The following is a 22,533-nucleotide window of genomic DNA, read 5'->3' as shown; positions in this document are numbered from 1 at the left end:
TGCTATTTAGGAGGGCTCTTGCCTTTGAATCATTGGTTCCCCAATTTCCCCTCAGAAGTAACCTTTAGGAGATATCCTCTGGCTACAAACTTGTCAGGGCAACTTACGTAAAGGACAGTTCAGGCTACAATTATTTCACAAAAAGAGAAAAGAATTTCCAGGGGGAGCATTTTTTTATGTTGATTATGTTGGTTTCTCTCCCTCTTATTTTGGTTCCTCCCTGCATCCCTTGAAGTCTAACCCCCACTTTTACCTTTATCACCATCTCATTCTTTGCCCTCCTGCTTTAACTTTTTAACTTCTGAGGACAGAAACTACCCCCCAGCATCCTTCAGAACAGAGTAGGAACAGAACATATTTAAAATCTGCGCTGTTATCATAGCAACCAGAATGCAAAATTTCAATTCCAAAATGATGTGATACCAAAATGACACAGGAGAACAAATGTCTTACATGATCATAGCACTGGAGATGGATGCGTTGGGAATTATTCAAATTTGCCTAATTTGTACAGTCCTAATGAGTTGCTCATGAATATGATCTTGTACAATCATACTGTACTTGTTTCAATCCAATAGACTTTAATTTTGTTCCCAGCATATTCGTTGCTATGCTAACGACATGTAATTTCTTGTCCACTGAGGTGCCTCTCACTGCTATGCAATGCAATACCAGTGACAATAAACACGAGATGGTATATAAACCCATGTGAAAAGAATTCATCCCCTGTATGGAAATATGCCTTGGATATTATATCTTGTCCAGGAGAGTGACACATTGTGCCAATCTGTTGTCTCATTCCCTCTCCTATTTCTCCTTTCTCTCTCTCTCCCCCTTTCTGTCTTACTGTCTGTCTGTCTCTGTACCTATTTTTTCCACACTCTCTCTTTCTCTGTCTTTTGGCACTGGCACTTTCATCTCCTCCCTTGGGGATTTGAGATGTCACTGCAGGAAGTGCTTGTCCGCCTCTCCGGCAGCAGCAGAGCCCTGTGGCTTTGACAAACCTCATTTAATTGGGAGGAAGCCAGGAGGGTTTGAAAGAACTGAAACAGCCACGAAACTCCTTTTATCAGGCATAATTTAAACTCTGCATGGAAAAAACCTTATATGTATAAAGAAAAGTCAACTTCCCTCCTGCTGTGAGTGCTCCCCTCCTCCCCCCCGGCACAGGCAGGCTCCTGCGAGATTCCATCTTTTCATTTTTCTGAAAGTGTCAAAGTAGATTTGTGCTCTGTGACTGGGTGAACAGAAAAGGAATACAGATGTGTCTCTCTCACTCACTCTCACACACACAGCACCTTCAGAAGGTTGGCAGTGCAGGAGAGAGGCTAGCTGCAAGCCTCTTTGCTTGGGATATGTCAGAAAATCCAAAAACGAAAGTTTTCAAATAATTTTGCAGCTTGGTCCAAGAAGGTTCTTCCTTAATCACCCTTATCTAGAAAAGGAGCTGGTGCCCAGGAATCTATGGAGAATGCCAGGACCACTGGGCACATTATACAGGGTGAGGAAGAGATTTTCTAGCTCCGTAGCTAGGCAGGCACCATTCTCTTTAGGTACTGGGGTAGTATGTGAATGTGTGGTTTTTGTTTGTATGTGATGAGTGAGCTACAGAGGGAGAGAGAAGTAAATGCAGGTAGTTCCAAGGGAGAGCTGGTATGACAGGATGCAAGGGACAGCTGGTGTCTTCAAACTTCAAAAGGCAGCAGGAGGTCTATTTCGGGGAACAAGGGCTAACACATTGCGCCAAGCAGCTGGGAATTCAGGATATGAGCAAATCACAATTTGAATGAAACTACTCCCTCTGAAAATACAGCATCACCCAGCTCTAGGAAAGAACTTTGGACATGTAGTTACACAATTGGGGAAGGATGGCACTACATCAAGGCATTCACACCATTCCTTTTTCAGTGAACCCCCATTATTAAGGTCCCCTCCATGTTCCTTACTAATATGAAGATATTGTCATGTGTTGGGGAAAAAGCTAACACTTGTTCAAACTGCAGCTCAGAGCCCCAAAACTTTGCAGCTTATGGGAGCCTAGCAGGAGCCCTCAGGCTTTGAATTTACTAGGGATGCTCTTAACAAATCAAATGTGAAGGAGCTCCCTTCTTCCGGAGATGAGATCAGGAGATAACGTACCATCACAAAGCTGATACAGCCGAGACGGCAGAGTGCTGAAGAAGTTATGAACAAGTGCATCCTGTGCAGAGACCCGCTCTCGAGGAAAAGCTTTTAACATTTTCGATGCCAGGTCTTCAGCTCCTGGCACCCGGCCCAGCCTAGAAAAGCAAGAGAAATAAATTGCACCAGAGATGGGTCCAAGTCAGATAGCTAAGATCTGGAACCAGATCTGGATCTGAACTTCCTTAAAGCTTGCGGGGGGGGGGGGGGGAGGGAGGGGGAGGAAGAGGTGCACAATCTGGGGAATTTGGGTATGCCCGTTATGGAGATAGGGGCCTGTCCTGAAGTTTGGAGCTTCATGGGAATTTACTACATTTTGAGGGTGCATATGTCCAAGAATTTGGTTCAATCCTATCTCCAAATAAACCTGTTTAGAATCCTCCCTTCTTCCTTTTGAAGATAAATTGTTACTTAGCAAAGAAAGGGCTTGGAATAAAAAAAGACGCTAGCGATTACTGAGAGCTGTATATTACATGTGTCATAACTAGAACCTCACAAGTTACTGTTATGGTCAGACTCTTAGAAATGTATAGGTGAGAAAATGTCAAATGTCAACTTGCCAATACTCTGCTAGACCTGTCAGGGTATGTCTATGCAGCAAGCTGGGCTCATGCTGTGGCTGTTTCATTGCTGTGTAGATTTTCGGGCGCGGGCTGGAGCCAGGCTCTAGGACCCTGCAGGGTGGGAGGGTCCCAGAGCTCGAGTTCCAGCCCATGCTTGGAAGTCTACACAGCAATGAAACAACCCCATACCCCGAGCGCTGCAAGCCCGAGTAGGCTGGCATGGGCAAGCCATGGGTTTTTCTTTGCTGTGAAGAGATATACCTTCAGTGGCCCTCCAGATTTGCGTTCAGAATTAAGAAGCCAAATAAAATATCCTTTCCCCATCTACTACCCTCCAGTTTGGCTGTGCAATTAGGCTGTAAATGGGTTGGAGGTGTGCCGATGTGAATCACTTGCTCAGGATGAATGTTTTAAACAAGAAAATATGCCCAGCAAATGTCAATGGCAAGTGGCTGACTCCCAGAGACAACTGCAGCTGGGAGACTAGGAAGTGAAAGAGAGAAAACAAACAAACAAGCAAACAAATAAAAACAGTGCTTTTGGTTTTACAGCTTTTACTTTGTTTGCTCTGCTCCTGGTGTTTCAGCATCAGGTGGCACATCAGAGCTTGGCCTGTTGTGTTTCTACTGACTACCCCAGCTGGTGCTTCCCCTCTAAATGACATCACAGGACTGGTATCACCCATGTGTCCTACAGTTTCATTCCTCTAATGCTTATGCTGCACAGAGTGCCTCATGCTTTGGGTGAGGAGAGAGGATGTTAAAAAAATGAGACACTAGAGCACACAGCTTTGGAAAAAGTCAGGTCTTAGCTACTCTAGGCTGTGATGGATGATTGCTCAATTCTCACCTCAGGCAAAACCATACCAGCCCCTGCTGGTTAGGGGAGCAAGATACTGGGACTCAAATTCTAGGTGTTAGCCTGTGGTAAGGCCGACCATTAGAAAAAGGCTGCAAGGCTCTTCTTCTCCTCTCCTTGTGATCCCCTTTGCCCTGCTTGGTATCCCCATCCTCAAGGCTGCATGCTATGCTACCAAGCTTTCCAGTACCCCTCTTTCAGACTCCACACAGCTTCCAAGCACTGAGTAGGACTCCTTAACTGGCCATAGAGGGTTTAACACTATAGTTCTCTTCCCTTCTCAAGGGCTGAGTGTGCTGCCTCTGTAGTGTTTAGAGCTTGCTGACTTAGAGAGTCAGAAACGAAGAATCAGAGCTGGCTTAGCATTCAGTGCAGAACTCTGCCACTAAGGCGCTGGCCAGCTCCCAGCTCGTTGGTGTTAGCTTTAATGGTCCCTTTCAAGTTTTAGCGACTGGGTCCTATTACCAAGGGACTGTGGCGAGTGAGAAGGAAGCTGTGCCACCCAGCATGGTTTCAGGGAATACATCCATTTCCCTGTTTGTAATGGTAGCAAGAAGGGAGTCTGGTATCCAAGTTAGAGAAATGATAGTTTGTGTATTCCTGAAAGTTTCTGAAGACACTGATTAAAATTGCACGTGCATCTAAGAACAGTACTTTTCTGAAGACTTCAGCAGCGTCTCCTTTCAGAAATTCAGAACAGAGGCTAAGGATGCCAGCTCTACAGCAGAGCATATTGTCCCCTGGAGTGGTACTGGACAAAGCAGTGAGGTACTGAACAATGATGATTAAAAGGGTAGTTACTGTGTAAAAGCCATATTCCACCCTGGACCTACAGGTGTGTGAGCTCTTTGGAGCAGTGTGACAGGGCACTGAACAGAAACACTGCAGAATCAGCCCCCTGCCACTCCAGCCCCATTTAGGTGAATAAAGTGGAGCTGGCTGGAAAGAACCTGCCCTAATTGGGGAATGAGAGCCAGCTGCCAGGCCAGGGCTATATAAGACGCTCGGAAGAAGGCAATGGGGTGGTGGGATGGAGGAGAGTGAGGGAGTGTACCCAAGGAGATAAGCCCTTCCTGCCTGGGTTCAGACCCAAGGAACCCAGAGCTGTACAAGTTGTATGGTGAGAAGGTGGTGGGAGCACAAACTTGTAAATAAAAGCACTAGTGGTTTCAGAACCCGAGGGTGTCTGAGTGACTTTATCTGAGCGTAGCAGAGGCAGGAGCCAGGCGGGCTAGCTGCTCTCTGCTATAAGTAGGAATAGTCTTTTCGGCTAGCCTATGTGTGCAAAGCACCTAGCACAATGGGAGGCTTAGACAGGGAAGGTTTGTAGTGCTGAATGTCCATGGCCACGTTGTGCAGCTTTATTCCAGGCAGCGAAAACCTCCACAGAGTTGTTACTAATCTGGTGCAGCCAGGTTCATCACGGATGACAGCATGGCCGCTGCCAGTCCATGATCAGGCAATGTTCCCCTCCTGACCTCAAATCTGATCTTCAGGGATTAAGGTGCAGGGAAGTTATCTCTGAGGTGACCTATATGACTAAAAAGTGCCAGCTAGCAGTGACCAGGGATGACTTCAACCCTCTCGGGGCCACTTCACAATAATACTTCCCTATTATTGATCAAATCAAATCAGACACTAGTGACCAGGCCCTCTGAAATAGATTTGGGTACTGTGATGAGTGAAAAGCAATTTCCCAGATTATAAATACCTTTCCTTGGCAGTGGAGGGAAGGAGGAGGGGGAGCTATTTTAATGCTGACACTCTAGCAGAGGAGAGAGTGAGTGAGAAAGGTGCTCTACTGCCCTGTTTGAAGTGCTGTCTTTAGGATGAGCTGCTAAATCAAGGCCCAGGCCATCTCTAGTAGCATTTGGTCACTGAAGAATGTGAGTTCTCCTGCCTTAACTAACCCCAAGATCATTTTCTGATGTTGTGTAGACAAGACCCCTGTATGCCTTAGCTAACTCTTTCTGGCAATATTCCTATCAACTATTTCTATGCAAGAGAAATTGGTCATCAAGTCTGCTCCAGAGGGCCTGGGAAAGCATGACCTTCCTGAATCAAATTGTGCCCCTCAAATAGTCACACATAATGCTGTTGAACTGCTGCTTGTCTGAGAATAATAAAGCCACTACGTGCCTATCCCTACTGCAGTTTCTCAGAATCTGATGCTTACCTTATGGCAGGTCTGATTATTACTAAGAACTGATGTACTCATCCTGAACTCACTGAAGGGAGCTCATTTAAAGTTAAATGGTTGCATATAAAAACAAACAAACCCAGAGGCCGCTTTGACGTTGCTGTCATAGGTAGCTTACCTGGCACAGATCATTTGGAGCCTCTGAGGTCTACTGGAGACGACCCTCTCTAGAAAGTTAATATGCAATCAAAAGATTAAACAAAAATCAAGCAAACAACCATTCTTTGAGCCCTTACAAAAACATGCACTTGGAATTTCAAAGGCTCCTATAGAATCTGTCACTGTAGCATTTATAAATATACATTATTCCTATAGGATTTGAATATCAGCATTGATGTTAATAAGGCTGTTACCAGTCTGTAACCCTTTCTTTTCATACACCTATGAGAGCAGGTCTTGGGCCTAATTCTGTTTCCATTAAAGCCAGTGGGAATTCTGCTTTTGACTTTCACAGAAGCAAGATCAGTCCCCAAAACCTAAGACTAAGAAATCAGGGGTAGTGTTGCCTAGTCAGAACCAAGGACCCAATCCAGCAAGCAGATCTGCCTGGGCAGACCCTTACACCCACAGAGAGGACCACTGAGGTCCAGGAGCTCCCACATAGGTACAAGGGTTCGCCTTTATGGATCTGATTGCAGGACAGAGCCTGAGTGAGGGCTCTAGGACAGTGGTTCTCAACCAGGGGTACGTGTACTCCTGGGGGTATGCAGAGGTCTTCCAGGGGGTACATCAACTCATCTAAATATTTGCCGAGTTTTACAACAGGCTACATCATAAGCACTAGCGAAGTCACTACAAACTAAAATTTCATACAGACAATGACTTGTTTATACTGCTCTATATACTATACACTGAAATGTAAGTACAATATTTATATTCAAATTGATTTCTTTTATAATTAAAATAATAAATAAAATAATGGTAAAAATGAGAAAGTAAGCAATTTTTCAGTAACAGTGTGCTGTGATACTTTTGTATTGTTATGTCTGATTGTGTAAGCAAGTAGTTTTTAAGTGAGGTGTAACTTGGGGTTACGCAAGACAAATCAGACTCCTGAAAAGGGTACAGTAGTCTGGAAAGGTTAAGAGCCACTGCTCTAGGATGGCTAAGTGGCTTATCCAGATTCCCACTGTCATGCTTGCTTTATAACCTTTCTAGCAGACTGAAACCTTGCAGACTTTGCAGTTTGGGAGGGGGTTGGTTTTTTTAGTGGTCAATTTTCAAAACAACTGGAATCTTTTTGATTTATACATTGAGAATGAAAACAAATTTTTCAAATATCTTCCACTTTTCAAGCTCAAAAATTAATGTAACATCACACGTATGGCATCCATAGTATGGACTAGTCACTTGAAGCTTTCAAAAAAGAGAAAAAGAAACAATCCCCTTTGAGCTTTTTAACTGGTACATTCTTATCACCAAACAATTCCCTGTCACTGGAATTGCAATCTGCACATTGCATTGCACTGACACAGTTCAGGGCTTTCATTCCACTTCACTGTTCAATGGAGTTTCACTCTCTCCCAAACTATCAGTAGGGTCCATTGTATTTCATTTCAAACAAGGGAAGGATTGCATCTGCACAGCCATTTTAACACCAAAGCCTTCAAAATAATTTTTAATGTGAGATTTCCTGCAGCTGCTTTGCACCCTTTAGATTGAAATGGCTCAGAAGGAGCCATTATTTTCCACAATGCAGTAGTCTGTAGTCCAAAAATTCTATGGGCTAGATCCTCTGGTGGTGGTGATATATTGCTCCATTGCCTTCAGTGGTTTTAGGATGATGTACACCCTCTGAGGATTTCACCCACTGAGTTCAATGAAGCTGTGCCAATTTACAGCAGCGGAGGATCTGGCCCAGTATATCCACATTTAGGGTCACAAGGTAGCGCCTGGCCGTTGCATGAGTGCACTGAGGTGTGGAGAGTGAAAGGAGCCTTCTTCGCCGTTCCTTATGCCTCCTGCAAAGTCTGTTGGGGTGGGATTGTAGAGGCACAAAGCACCTGTGATTCCCCACTTTGCTAGGATGTCCACAATCACCCAATGCAGCTTCCAAGGAGATGTTCACATCTGTGTGGAAAGCCCACAGCAGACTTGTACAGCACATGGTGTTCAAAATGGGACTTAATTGGGATTTAAGCAGTTGATATGTATTAAGCAGGCTTTCTGAACAGGGATGAATGTGACCCAAAGTGTGCAGTGCTGGCCAGGGCAGCCAGAGTCAGAAGCTATTGGCAGAGGACTCCTATGAAGTCTCAGCTACATCTAAAAGTTGCCCTCACTTGGCAGATCACTGATGGTGGGTAGCAGTGCAAACACTTCTAGAGCACAGCTAACTCCAGGCACTCCTAGCAGCAGGACTGAATCAAACCCACAGGTTTTACAGGAAGGCGAAGGTTAAGGCAGAACTATAGCTATTGTAGTAATATTACAAGAAACTGCTAAATTAATTACATTAATCTTGGGACCATTTCTGAAGTCTCTTCATAGGCCAGACTCCCACTGAAGTCAGTAAGGATTTCAGGATTGGGTCCACAGTATGTCCTAACCATAGTGCTGTCTCACTGAAAGCACGACAGTCTTACTAATGTTCACCATGTTGACTTACAAGTTTGAGCTATACGGGTGTATAGTTACCATCGTTTTACTACAATGACTACAGGATTCCTTTGCAGTACTGAGTGTAATTGAAGTAGCACTCCCAAAACTGCCACAAGTTTGCCAATGCACTGCCAATGCACTGTGTCTACTGATCTGAGATAGTAAGGGATAAAACTGTTACCAGACTTACTTAGCTGCCTTAACATATAACTTTACAATGATTTATCAGACAAACAGAATTAAGACTGAGCTCTATGACAAACCAGGGTTCACTTTTACAGTGCAATGTAATATTTAGTAATCTGCCACAATGGTAATCTGCACAATGGTACAGAAGAGTAGGTAGGCGCTTAAAAAAATATGATTTTAGGTAAGATCAAAAATACACTCTAGGTTTATTCTTGGAACATCCTGAGAACTATAACTTAATTAATAAACATGTGACTGGACAGATGGCAGTTCTTTGATACCTTCTCCCACCCCCTCCTCCTCCCGATGGGGGATGGTCTCTTCTGCTGATTGGCTTTTCAAATCCTAGTCTTAGGAAAACACCGGAGAGGAGAATATGAGGCAACCTAAACAACTCCAATTCAAATTCTTCTTCAATTCTGATGAAAACACAAAGATGTACAATTCAGGGAGTGTAATTAATTGCTGTAGGAGAGCCAGCTCAACCTCCCGGAGATCAGTGTGCAGATCTTATGCTTTCTGCTCCAAAGGGGGACATTGGTTATATCAGTCACATGGTCCCACCCCACCACTTCTTCCCAGATCTCTGAACAGCTTTCCACAGGTTCAGTGTAGAGCTGGGGTCGGCAACGTTCGGCACGCAGCTCGCCAGGGTAAGCACCCTAGCGGGCCGGGCCAGTTTATTTACTTGCTGACGCGGCAGGTTCGGCCGATCGCGGCCCCCACTGACCGCGGTTCGCCATCCCGGGCCAATGGGGGCGGTGGGAAGCCGCGGCCAGCACATCGCTCGCCCACGCCGCTTCTCACCGCCCCCATTGGCCCGGGACAGCGAACCGCGGCGAGTGGGGGTCGCGATCGGCCGAACCTGCCGCGTCAGCAAGTAAATAAACTGGCCCGGCCCGCCAGGGTGCTTACCCTGGCGAGCCGCGTGCCAAACGTTGCCGACCCCTGGTGTAGAGGAAGGAGGTACGCCAGGCTGGAGGAATGGACGTGCATTGTTGTTCCACCAACCTCACCAGGAGTCTTCAGAAAAGTTAATGCAGCCTGAGGCTAGATTACATATTCTTTGGAGCCCTTTCCTTGCCTTGGAACCCCCTTGAAACAGGCTGCTGGGTCAGGCACATGCATCCCAGGACAAGCTCCCTGTCACACCTCCCTCAAAGTTAGAGGAGTTTCAGGGCTAGTGGTGGGTTGGGATTGGGAAAGCTCAGGCAGCATGACTTCAATGGAGTCCTGTAGGTAGGGAGCTGGAAGGAGGCTGTGTGCTACCTTTATGCCCCCCTGTCCTGAGGCAGGCCCCAGTATACATTAGAGCAGCTTCAAGGGTGCTCTAGCTTGTGCCCATCTGTAAAGGCCATCAAGTACCTGTTGTGACCGATGACGATCTCTGGAGAACAAGGGTGTTCTACATGCCCCTCTTCCTTGGCCACATCCTCTATCCTAAGAGAAACTGGATGGAGTAGCATAGAGCCACATATTCTAGCCCCATGCCACATGGGGCTACCTTTGTACCAGGGAGATCCTCAGGTAGCTGGCTAAGCCAGTTTTGTGCCAGTGGACAGGTGCAAAACAGCCTCAGAGCTAGGGTCTGGCTCAAGCAGTGTAGAATCAGGCTCGTTGTTTGCCTTTGGTAGCAGCGTAACTGCTTAATACAGCCACCTTGTTTGGAGCCACAAGCTACTTCAGGTAGACTATTAACTGGGGGCCTGAGTCTCTTCTGCCTTGCACCTTGTGTAGTAATTTACACCCTTGGAAAGTGATTGTGAATAAATACATAGGGTGCAAGACAGTGGTGAGCCAGGCTTTAGGGCTGGGTGATGCATTATTTCATTTGATGCACAGACATGTCTGCAAAGACATAAATTAAGAAGCTCTCGAAACTTAATCTTTTCAGCAACAGTTTTTCCCCATTAGGCTGGGCAAACAAGTAGCTGACACCTTTAGATTGTATCACAGTGTAACCAATACATCAGAAATGTAGCAGTCTCCTGCCTCCAAATGCTAATAAAGTCACTGATAGTAGCTGACTGTATAAATTGTGATTAAATTCATTACTGTTTTAGTGCCAGAACTCTGGAAATATCTCCCTGGGAGTTACTATTAGCATCTTTTATAACCCCTTCCTCTAATCAATCATTGAAATTAACTCAGATCCGTATCCCTTTTGGATCACTGTTAACCATTTCCCTGGGATCTTCCTTTCCCCCTTCTTTTTGTTTTATTTTGTTTTCTCACCTTTTAGTAAATTTGTGGTAATTATTTGTCTGTTTTGAGTAGAGATGCAGTTTGTTCTAAAGCAGAGAGCAAAGAAAAAGGATGAAAAGAAATAATGTTATCCCAAAGAGAGTATAAAATTATTTATAATTTTACATGATTTATAATTATTTAGCTTATTATAGAACTTTTTGCCTATTAATATAACTGATTGAAATTTTTCTGACAAAATGGTTTTCCATCAGAAAATGCTGATTTGACAAAATCAGAATGTTTTATGGAAATGTATCAATTTAGTCAATGTTTTTGACAAAAATCATTCAAACAATCATTGTCAAACAATGACAAAATCATTCAAACTTACACATGTGCTTAAATCCATCTCTATTCAGGAAAGCACACTGGGACTTAAAGTTAAGTATAAAGTAAAGCATGTGCTTAAGTGCCCTTCCTGAACATGAATCTTTCCCTGAATTGCGGTCTGAATTACTATTTTATTATTTCAGTTGGGAACAGGTGCAAAATTCAGAAAGGAACTTTAAATACAATAAATGACGGACTAGACGAAATGTAAGCATTTTTTAAAAAACCATCATTTTGAAATATGATGAGCTAACAAAATTGTGCTACTTGCTTTAATCCCTGGGGATACAGGACTAATATTAAAAAACACGTTTTTCAAATCCTTTACAAGTAGTTACATCTGCCAGAATTTGTAACTACCTCATGCTTCAGGTCTTAAGGCAATCTCTAACTATTAGGGATCAGGATGAGACCTAATTTGGTGGAGGGGGAAAAGTATCCCTCATCTGCCCACTGCAAGGTTTCTTGCCCCTTCCTCTGAAGCATCTCCTTCTGGCCACTGTCAGAGACAGGAGACAGACTGGACGGACCTTGGGTCTGATCTAGTTTGACAATTCCTATATTCTGAACAAGGCCAGTGGCAAGATGGACACCTTCCAACTTCATTAGTGTGGAAAATATTATTACTGTTCTTATTTGAAGTAGTTCTCAAAGACCTCAGACAGGCTTGAGGCGCTATTGTAAGCGGCACATTACAAACACCCAGGTAAATATAGTTCCTGCCCCAAAGGGTAAAACAGATCTACAGTTTTAAAGCAATGTAAATAGATACTGATTGAAGATAAAGGAATTCAAGGATCTTTGAATACTGTTCAACAAAATGGGTGAAATACTGATCAAGTGATATATGATTATGGTGATGTACACACAAGATAATGATACCATTTATGGCTGATTGGTCTTAACTAACAATGAGTGCAAACCCTAGATTCTCAGTAATTCTGTTATTTTCTAGCAATACAAAATGCAATGTCTGCTCATTAGAAAAGACCTCCCCATTGCAAAACGAAGGTAAACCGCTAATGGGCAGATAATGAGACAAGCAAACCTAGAGGACAAAAGTTAAAGTAGTAAACAATCCCATTTGATGAACATTGAAGATGATATTAAATGCTGCTACTTGAAGGCAATGTTTTTGCATACATGCACAAGAAAATACTTGTATGCAGTGTTGTTGTAGCTATGTTGGTCCCAGGATATTAGAGAGACAAGGTGCGTGAGGTAATAAACTGGAGCCATAAACTCACTGAACATTAAATCTCACTAAATGAGGGTCAACCCATCCTCATCATTGTATCCACTCATTATACTCTGCACCCGAACATAGCCATTATATGAACAATGTCAATGTCCCATCAACCTTTTACCCCCAGTTGGGGATATTGCAGATTATGTATTCCTTATGCCACCCGATCTTAAACCGAACTTCACACACCTTGATAATCTGTACGTTATTCCCTGATAACCGGAAACTTCTATGCTTAAACTCTGTACCATTCACTTTTTTTTAAAACATCATCTTAATAAAATCTTTTATTGGACCAACTTCTGCTGGTGAGAGAGAGAAGCTTTCAAGCTTACCCAGGGCTCTTCTTCAAACCAACTTCTGTCGGTCTAATAAAAGACGTTACCTCACCCACCTTGCCTCAAGAAAATATTTATCTATCATCAGCAAAACTGGTGGTGCAGCAGGACAGAATCAGTGTGGCTGTGTGGCATAGACTGCAGTACATGCCCAATGCCAGGCACAGCGAGCTGCCCTGCAGACTGACGGTACTGCTCATGAGTTCCTGGGTTCCTATTCCCTTTGGGTCCAAAACTATACGCAGTTTATTACGAAATAAAGATCTCCATCATTTTAGGATTCAATTTCTTTCTATCCCATAGAGACTTCTTGTTAAATGAAGTCTCAGTACAGAAAGTGAGATTAAAAAAAAAAAAAAAACACACACTCTGAGAGCTGAGACTTCATTTGTATGCAAAAATGTAATTGGATGCTGGTGTTTCAGTGCTTGTTGCTTCTTGCTTCCATCTGCTGGTGGAAAGTTGAAAAAGCAAGGGACACTGAAAATGCCTCTATATTTGGAGGGGGGGGGGGGAAAGCTCATTTTTAGAAGCATGCATCTAAATCCCATTCCTGGTAGCAGAGCCGCCTGCATATATTCGATAAATGATACTAGTGAGCCTCTTTTGCTTTAAATATCATTGCTACATTGGAAGAACTTCCTTGTAAAACTCATCTATCACGATTGAGATGATACTAACCGACATAGAAAACACCAAATGTTCTTCTGTTGCTTAGCAGTAAAAGGCATTTAAGGCAACTAGTGCTAACAAAATTGTAAGAACATTATGAACTGTTCCCTTCCCTTTGGAATCCATGTGTCAGAAAGTGGAGATGTGAAAAACTCAGCATATCAGTAACTAATTTACAATCTGGCAAACGCATTGGTTACTGTCATGTGCTATTATTCCTAATTCTTTCCTGCCTTGACCCCTGGTGTCTAGATTCTAACTTGTAACCATTAGTGGAGGTGGATCAAGACACTGGCCTTCTCGTGCCACAAATGGAGTTGAGAGGGGATTTAAACTCCTTGCTTTTCAGTGTGGTGAAATGAACACAGCAGTAGATTAATGCAAGGATTTGAGCTCACACAGCATGAGAGCTTTCAAAAATAGTGTTAACAGAGCTACAACTGCCTCTTTCACAGGAAGCAAAAGGAGAGGGACAAAAACATGAACAAACACAGGGCAAAGTCTTGCCATTGCTGTTGAGGATACAGTGGCTCCTGAGTGCAATGGAACTGGCAGGTGGGCCACTGAGAGGCCAGACAGGGACTTTCCATACCCATGACATGCTGCAGTGATTGGTTCTGCAGCCGTGCAGGCAGGGTCAGAGTAAGGGCAGGGTGCCCATGGATCCACAGTTATGTGTATCCACTAAGTAAAGAGGGGGAGTGCAAGGGCTAGCCTGTGGACATTGCAGCCGAGGGCACTGCTTCTGGCCTGAGGGAGACTTCCTTGCTTCACCTTCCTGTTCAGTTGGGTTTTGGACTCGGTTGAGGATTTGGCACATAAGCAACAATAGCTGAGTTAAAATGATGTAAAGGAAGGACAGAGTTTTCTTTAATATAGGGCCCTATTCTAAACTGTTTTATGCAAGGGAGCAAAGGGGCTTAAGGTGCCCTATTACTGCCTTGTACAGGCTAGGAGAGAGCATCCTCCGTGGGGCTGTTACTTCCCCTCCTGTGGGCAGGAAGTGATTGCAGCCCTGACCCCAGGGCCTGCACAACTGCATGCCCCACCTTGGTCAGGGTTTGTGGCAAAGCTGCACTTGGGGAGCCCCTCATGGTGCCAGGTACACCTGGAGGTTCCATTTTAATAGGTTCCTACGGACCTATCTAGTCCAGGAACCCTTCCGACCACAACCCGGTGAGGTCACCTCAGTTCTGAAGCTGATCCTGTGCTATTGAAGCCAATGGGAGATTTCCTGTTGATTTCAATGAGAATAGGATCAGACCCTCTGTGCTTTGTTTTGTGATATTCTCCTTTTGTGTCTCCAGGCATGGACCTGGTTATTTGTTATCTGTGCTTATAGTGCAGTGCTGTGAACATCAATGGTACTAGCTATATGCAGATTAGTATCTAGGTTTGGAGAAGCACTCAAAAGTTTGTCTGCTTAGCTGAACTATCCCAGCCACTTAGATTGGCACAGCTGGGCTGGAAATAATCTCAAGAGAAAAGGTTCTCTCATCTGATCTCCACAGCCTCCCCTCAGGCTTGGCATATCTTAGGGATAACAGCACTTTTGCTTTGGGTGGAAGCAGAAAGTGCAGAACAGTGTGCAAATGAAAAATACATTTAAAAAAAGAGACCATGTTTGTTCATCTATCCCTCCCCCTCCCCCCCGTTCTCCCCGCACCAGAAATGGGTTGGTTCAGTTCATGTCTAGGGCAGATGCCCAAGTTGGTTCTTATTTTATCCAAACGGGTTCATGTATTCCTGATTTAGAATCAAATGCTGGCTCGAGAGTATGGCAAGAGCCGCCAGGTGTGTGCGGGAGTCATTCGGGGGGGCTCGGAGGACGGGAAAGGAATCCGTCTTGCTGGTTTACAAAGAAGTGGCTTCAGTAGCTGCTAGGACTGCAGCACATCCTTCTTCCTTCCCCCATGTGGGTGCCTGAATAGAGGGGACATATACAGGGATGTGTCCACCAGCTCCCATGCCCCCGGTCTGCCCCACCCACAGAAATGCCTTGCCTGTGGGCTGCACAGCAGTTGGGAAGCCTGCTCTGCCCTCTTGAATTCCTAGGGCTTGTCTACACTGTGGAAACTTTCTCACTGGTTTTCAGACCACTTCAGATGAAGCGGTTTCAAAACCAGATAGAGAGCTGCTTAAGATGGCCTGATCCATTTTCACTTAAACAATTTCAAGACTGCCTAGAATCCTGCCCTTTCCCCTCCCCCCCCCCCCCCCACGGATGGAAGTGTATCAGCTCTGGTGTCATCACGGTCACCCGGGACAGCATTTGAATGTGTACAGTTTGGACTGGGTAGAGTTTGGTGCTAAAACTTACAGTAACTCTGCCTGTGAGTGGCCCTGTTTATTCTGGTGACATTAGAAAATTCCCTTCCTTGGGTCAAATTATGCTACCCTTAGTTGCATAAGGATTGCCTTATTCCACAAGCAGTCTGGAACAGTTTGTGCTATAAAATATTGATCACTGTTATGAGTGAGAGTATCCCAATCCAGCGTTTAGTGAGGAAAACCGATCATTTCCCCCCAACTGTCTGCTCTGTGCTCCCTTCCCAGCCAGACTAGCAAGTCGCTGCAGAAGGCGACACATTCCAAATTTCACGCCAGTTTGATTAATGTGTCTCGGCTAATTGTGTGAAAGATTCCAGTCCTTTAGAATGTGAGACCAGGTTATTGTTCATCCAATCACAGTTAGCATGTGAAAATGGGGGATGTTTAGTGTCCAAGTGCTGAAGTCAAAGGAGGGGTGTCTTGGAGTGGGTCACAGAGCAACACCCACTCCTTTGAAGGGATGTTACTATGCTCTACTAAACATGTAAACCTCTTGCTCAAAGCACTTCTTTTCCCTCCTCCACTTTTTTTCAAGATAGGTATTTCCCCCTCCCACCTCTCAGGGAGTGAGTGAGAGAGACTGGCTAGATCTGCGGATGGATGGATTTCACGTTCCAGGGTTTTTAATATTTCACTTTTATATTTCTCTTAGAGAATGATCCTGCTGGGAGGCTGAGAATCAGTGCTCATCGTTTCCCCCTCATTGACACTTGGATATATTGCACTGAAATATATCCCAGGAGAAAACATTAAAAAGAGAGAGAGAGAGAGATCCTGCTTTTCAAAGCATACTTCTCAATCTGCCCACATCAAAATAAGAAACAACTGGCCCTTTGAAGTTCAGGACTTCTCAACCAGCCTGCATGGAAATAAAAGAAACCAGCTTTATAAATCACACACACTTCTCACCTTGCCCACATCAAAATCAGGGGCAGTGACCTTTAAAAACAAGGTTTAAAGGCCTCAAACCTCAGCTCCATAAGAATAAAAGGCATAGATAGACCATACCTACAAGTATTTGTCACCTTGTCCAGTGTAAAATAGGAGATGCTGGCCCTTTAAGTTGAGCAGTAGACTAATTAGGGCTTGTCTACACTGGAACTTTACAGCGCTGCAATTTTCTCACTCAGAGGTGTGAAAAAACACCCCCCTGAGCGCAGCAAGTTTCAGCGCTGTAAAGCGCCAGTGTAGACAGTGCACCAGTGCTGGGAGCCGCACGCCCAGCGCTGGTAGCTATTCCCCTCGTGGAGGTGGCAAAGCAGCGCTTTAACCTTGCCAGTGTAGACTAGCCCTAACTAAGGCTTTGTCTAATACGGACCTTTCGGTGGCACAGATGTAGTGCTGCAGCTGCACCACTATAAGGTCTCCTGTGTAGCTACTCTATGCTGGCAGGAGAAAGCTCTCCCACCAGCATAATTAAACCACCCCAATGAGTGGCGGTAGCTACGTCAGTGGGAGAGCATCTCCCGCCGACATAGTGCTGTCCACACTAGCGTATTTGTCAGTAAAACTTATGTCGGTCAGGGGTGTGTTTTTTCACACCCCTGACCGACAACATTTTGCCAACAAAAGTGCTAGTGTAGGCAAAGCCTGACTCTTCAGCACTTGGTACAACAAAATGTTAAAACAATCTAAGCTTTAGGGATGTACTAAGACCCCCCCTCATTTCTGCAAAGCGTTGAATTTTTTTATGGAAAATTACGGATCCAGTTCTTAAAAGGTTAGTTACTCAGAGTGCATGTAGAAGCTCTTTCAGTGAGACTGTACCTGGTTTATAGTTGGGAAGCTTGGAAAGTCCTGGCCAGGTATCCTCAGTTGGGACCCCCAACACCTGTGTGAAGCAAGAGCAAGAGAACAGAAATCAACTCTTTGTGAATCCATTTGTACAGTCTGAGAGTCAGATTCTGACCTCAGTTACACTAGTGTGAATCCAGAGTAATCCCTTGGAAATCAATGCAATTACACCTGGACCTACTCTAGTGTAGCTGAAATTGAAATCTGGCCCTATGTGTAAAGGAGAGATATGCTTTAGTTCTGCTGAATTTCTAGTAAAAAGGGACTTGCCAAAGTTTAATGCCACTGCTGCTGGGAATGTCAATGTACATGTGCAGCTGCACTAACAGGTGTCATTTACAAGGGTATTTGCAATAACAGGGTCATTGTATAGCCATGTTTACAGCTAAAGATGTCCCTCTAGGGCCAGGATTACATTGATGAGTGGTTCTCTGCAGTTGTACTTGCACCACATGATATGCATTCAGTGGCCGCGCACTGTAGCTGTAATAGAGACGCCTGCTGTTTCGAGATCAAAAAGAAAAGATGGTAAACATCTACTGACAGGTGCTAAAAAATAATTCAGGGCCTAATTCTCAGAGGTGCTGAGCCTCAATGTCTCCTTTTGCCTTGAATCTCAATCAGTGTGGCTCAGCACCCCTCAAGTAGTGGAATTCAGGCCAATAAGTATCCCCTAAGGTCACTTTTGCTGCAGAGGACTATGAGACGGAGCACATATATATGTATTTTCTCTTTGGAATTGCAGCTGTTCAGTGTGATAGTTATTATTTATTACATACGAAGTGACCTGTGTATAACACTCTGTAAATGAGCTGTGCCAAACATGTAAAGCTCATACCCAGTTTATGGCATGAAATGATAAAAACCGTACTGCCAACTCCAGGAATTCAGAAATCTGAGTCAGGCCCCCAAAATCTTTTGTTTGCTTTCTGCTTTTTGGAGCCTTTAGATTACTCTCAGGTTTTTCTCTGCAACCAGGAGGGCTAGGAACTTAACATTTCTTTAAAATGAAAACTAAGATTCTCATGTAATCACCTGACATCAGGAGCTGGGGCTTGAAGTAAATACCAAATATTATGAGACTCGTGATAAAATTGCAACAGTTGACAACACTGAAATATGATACAGACAGCAAATATGGAGAGTGATCATTAAAAGTGGCATGCCTTTTTCATATATATTTTGGAAACAATAATAGGGCTATGATGAAAATTCCTATACTCTGCAAGATGGGCAGAACAGCTAGGGTGACTGGTCTGGATGTGGATGAGGATACATTAATTCATAAATAGCAAATTTATAGCACAAATAGGACATGTTATATCTACAGATTGGCTCAAAGCAAACCCCAGACCTGCATACCCTAAATTGTGGTGGGGGAGGGGGTCATTTATAATCTGAACCTGAATTCAGAATTTTGCAGTAGGCTCTTATCTTTCTAACAAGCCACATCAAAACTCGGAATCTGAAATCCCTGAAATACACAGTGTAGAAAATCCAGCTCTACGGTTTGAAGTGTTGTTCCTGCTGTAATTCTGGCCCTGATTCTGCTATATGCTGAGCACCTCCTGTGAGCTACAGAGAGTCTTTAATTCCTACAGAAGTCAGTGGAAAGTGAGAGAGTTCAGCACCTGGCAGAATTCGTCTCTGTAGCCCAATTCAGCAGATCACCCTGTTCAGCAAAGTACTTAAGAATGCACTTAACTGTAAGTCTCTATGCATCCGAAGAAGTGAGGTTTTTACCCACGAAAGCTTACGCCCAAATAAAACTGTTAGTCTTTAAGGTGCCACCAGACTCCTTGTTGTTTTTGTAGATACAGACTAACACGGCTACCCCCTGATACTTAACTGTAAGTATGTGCTTAAGTTCTTTGCTGAGCAGGGAGGGAGTAAAGTACATGGTTAAATGCTTTGCTGAACTGGAGTGTGAATGAGGCAAGGGCTCAGAATACCACTATATAGTATCAATTACACAATTTCATCAGAAGCTAGAAATACGTTTTTTCAGTCTGCTCTTTAAAAGTTGATGTGGTCGCAAGCCATGACATTTGGGTCCAGTGTTCAATTTCCAGGGATTTGGATCTAGGGCTTCGTTTTGAGTTTGACCCCTCAATGAATAGGTGACCGATCAGACTCTAGGTCTGGACTATATATATTTAATTGATATGAACATACTCCTAAGATTACTTTACCCTTTACAAGTCCTTCCTACATTCTTTTAATCTAGCTATAACAAATCTCTGGGTCAAATTATCAAACATTTTTTATGGAAAAACAAGAAGCCTAGAATTAGCATTAGTAAGTTAAAATTGCTCAAGAAAACAAGGCATCTTCTCCTTCCAGACTCTCACGGTGCAGCATCACTACATCTGATATAGGAACGGCAGAATATCTGTTCCAGTTAGCATGGCGCATGACTGAACAGAATGTGATTTCTCCTGAATACCTTAACCTCTTGTCTGAAACAAATTACTTGCCATTTTCTAAAATCAATCTGATTGAAGCCCTATCCCTGAAAAATAGCCATAAAATCTGCACGTTTCGAAATATAAAACACCTTTGATTGTCACACTTGTAGAATTCACTCAATTTCAGCCTGCAAACAAAAATAAAATACTAATTCCTACACCAGGAAAGATATTGTTCCCTCCTCATAATATTCTTCTGCCCTTCAATCAGCTGCACCAACACCATAATAAAGAAACAAAATGATTTTACATGTGCTGAATCTAGCTGTCGCTACCATTTCACACAACTGACATATTCAGTATAAAAACAGTCCAAAGCATTTTATTTCCCGATGTCACACAGTCCTTCAGAATGCTGTAGACGAAAAATATCCTCCTATACCACACGTCTGGCACTAAAACACGGGTAAGAAAATGTCACAGCCTGACGGTGCTAGAGCACTTGCTACCATTCATAAAACAATTTGTAAAAAATTCACACAAATGCAACGTTATATTCCACAGAGCCCACCCTCCCACCCTGTCTGTTGGCTGCTTTGTGTTACAACCCTCTTATATTTTTCCCTTGTGTGCTTTAGCTCGGTAACATTTTGGACAATTAATTGGTAGAGCTTGCCTTATTTTGGGCCCCATTCCTAGAATCACATGGGTGAACTCCTGTACCCACATTGAGCCCTACAGAAGTCACTGACAGCCACTGAATGTGTGGCTATCTAGTGCAAAATTCATGTCTGACACCTGGGAACTTTGAGCTAATAATTTAAGCTTATTAAGTTTACTTCTATCTACAACGCAAGTTTTTAAAAAACACATTTTACCTAATCAGACTCTCAGCCTTGCTCACTAGATTGGATCAATGCTCATTTCACAGAGTCAGAACTGTCTACAGTTCAACTCAACACATTGGTGCCGATTATATACAAACAGCTTCAAACTGAGACAAGCACACCAGACGTAGGTTGAAGATTTTCAAAAGTGACTAGTGATGTAGGTTGCCTCCGTTTTTGGTACTTAAATTGGAACATTTTAAAGAACCTGGTTTTTAGAAAATACCAAGCACCTATCCTCTAAACATCATTTAAAGTGTCCCAAGTTGGACACCCAACAGTCGCTAATCAGTTCTGAAAATCTTGGTCTCAGTATAGTCATCTCCCCGATGTAAATGTATAACAACAATGAACCTTCTGTGTAATGGATTAACTATTTCACGGCTCTTAGACCTTCCTTCCTGATTCTTAAATATTATTTCTGTCTTTTGTAGTATGAATTATTAACCCAACGCATAAGAAGGTTTCAATCAGCTCATATGTAGAGTGACCTAAATTATACCGAAGTAATTTGTAGTGTAGACATAGCCTCAGGCTTGAGGCTAAAGAACCATTTTCCTACCACCTCAGCTGCGGAGTTCTGTGTTTTCTCCTCCTTGGATCAACCACCTTTGGGAAAGTCCCATTTCAGAGGGGTAAGTCCACAGAGAAGCTGAAGATGTGGCCAGAGGATGGCAGTGTTGGCCACTCAAAGCAAAAAACAACAAGAAGCTAATGTTTCATGTTTCTGAAGAGTCAATGACCAACAGCAATATACAACAGTGCATATATTGGTTACATCCACCTTGATTTAGCCCAAGTGCAGGGAGATGTAGGTCATTCAGCAGCACAAATAAAGGATGGGACACTGCAGATCAAAGAAATGAGTTCTCATTCAGAAATTCTATATCCCCTAGTGAATTCCCCTGTAGACTTCATTAGAATACTCCTCCTGGTCTCCCCTTATTCCTTATAGTTCTTCTTCGAGTGCTTGCTCATGTCCATTCCATATTAGGTATGTGTGCTCGCCACCTGCACCGGTGCCAGAAGTTTTTCCCTTAGCAGTATCCGTAGGGGACCAGCTCGGGCGCCACATGGTGCACTATAAGGGGCGCCGCTGGCTGCCCCCACCGTCAGTTCCTTCTTGCCACCAGTGATGGTGCTGGAACTTCTGCTGCTTCGGCTAGCTTTCACTTAGTTCAGTGTGTATTTACCCTTAGTATTAGTTCTAGTTAGTTGGTCCCGGATGGGACTCAGCCTAGGATCCATCTGTCCTGCTGTTCTCCAACTGCCTTTCTTTTTTCCTCCCCGCATGGACAGCTATAACTTTAGACCACTGGGTCCTCAATACTGTGGTGGAGAGTTATACCCTACAGTTTACTTCCTGCCCCCCCACCCCCCGACTCCCTTTCCCCATCCCTCTTCAGGGACCCTTCTCACGAGAGTCTCCTCGCACAGGAGGTAAAGGAGTTGCTACAATTGGGTGCGGTGGAAGAAGTTCCTCTCGAGTACAGGAACAAGGGGTTCTATTCCTGGTACTTCTTAATCCCAAAGGCCAAGGGTGGTTTGTGGCCCATCCTGGACCTGAGGGACTGCAACATGTATCTAAAGAAGCTCAAGTTCTGCATGGTCTCCTTGGCTTCTATCATTCCCTCCCTGGACCTGGGAGACTGGTATGCCACCCTCGACTTGAAGGGCGCATACTTCCA

General features: G+C 44.0%; 1 protein-coding gene across 1 annotated transcript in view; it reads right to left on the bottom strand.

Moving 5' to 3' along the window:
* Nucleotides 1-22,533, bottom strand: part of CDK15 (cyclin dependent kinase 15) — a 55,943-nt gene that overhangs the window by 5,721 nt on the left and 27,689 nt on the right. The window contains exons 10-12 of the mRNA XM_065413619.1: nt 17,524-17,587; nt 5,921-5,969; nt 2,140-2,279 (exon numbers count right to left, since the gene is read on the bottom strand). Coding sequence (XP_065269691.1) covers nt 2,140-2,279; nt 5,921-5,969; nt 17,524-17,587 — 253 coding nt within the window. The remainder of the gene's footprint in view (nt 1-2,139; nt 2,280-5,920; nt 5,970-17,523; nt 17,588-22,533) is intronic.

The sequence above is a fragment of the Emys orbicularis genome, chromosome 11 (assembly GCF_028017835.1).
Source record: "Emys orbicularis isolate rEmyOrb1 chromosome 11, rEmyOrb1.hap1, whole genome shotgun sequence".
Classification (NCBI taxonomy): domain Eukaryota; kingdom Metazoa; phylum Chordata; order Testudines; family Emydidae; genus Emys; species Emys orbicularis.
This window is presented reverse-complemented; position numbering and strand designations above follow the sequence as displayed.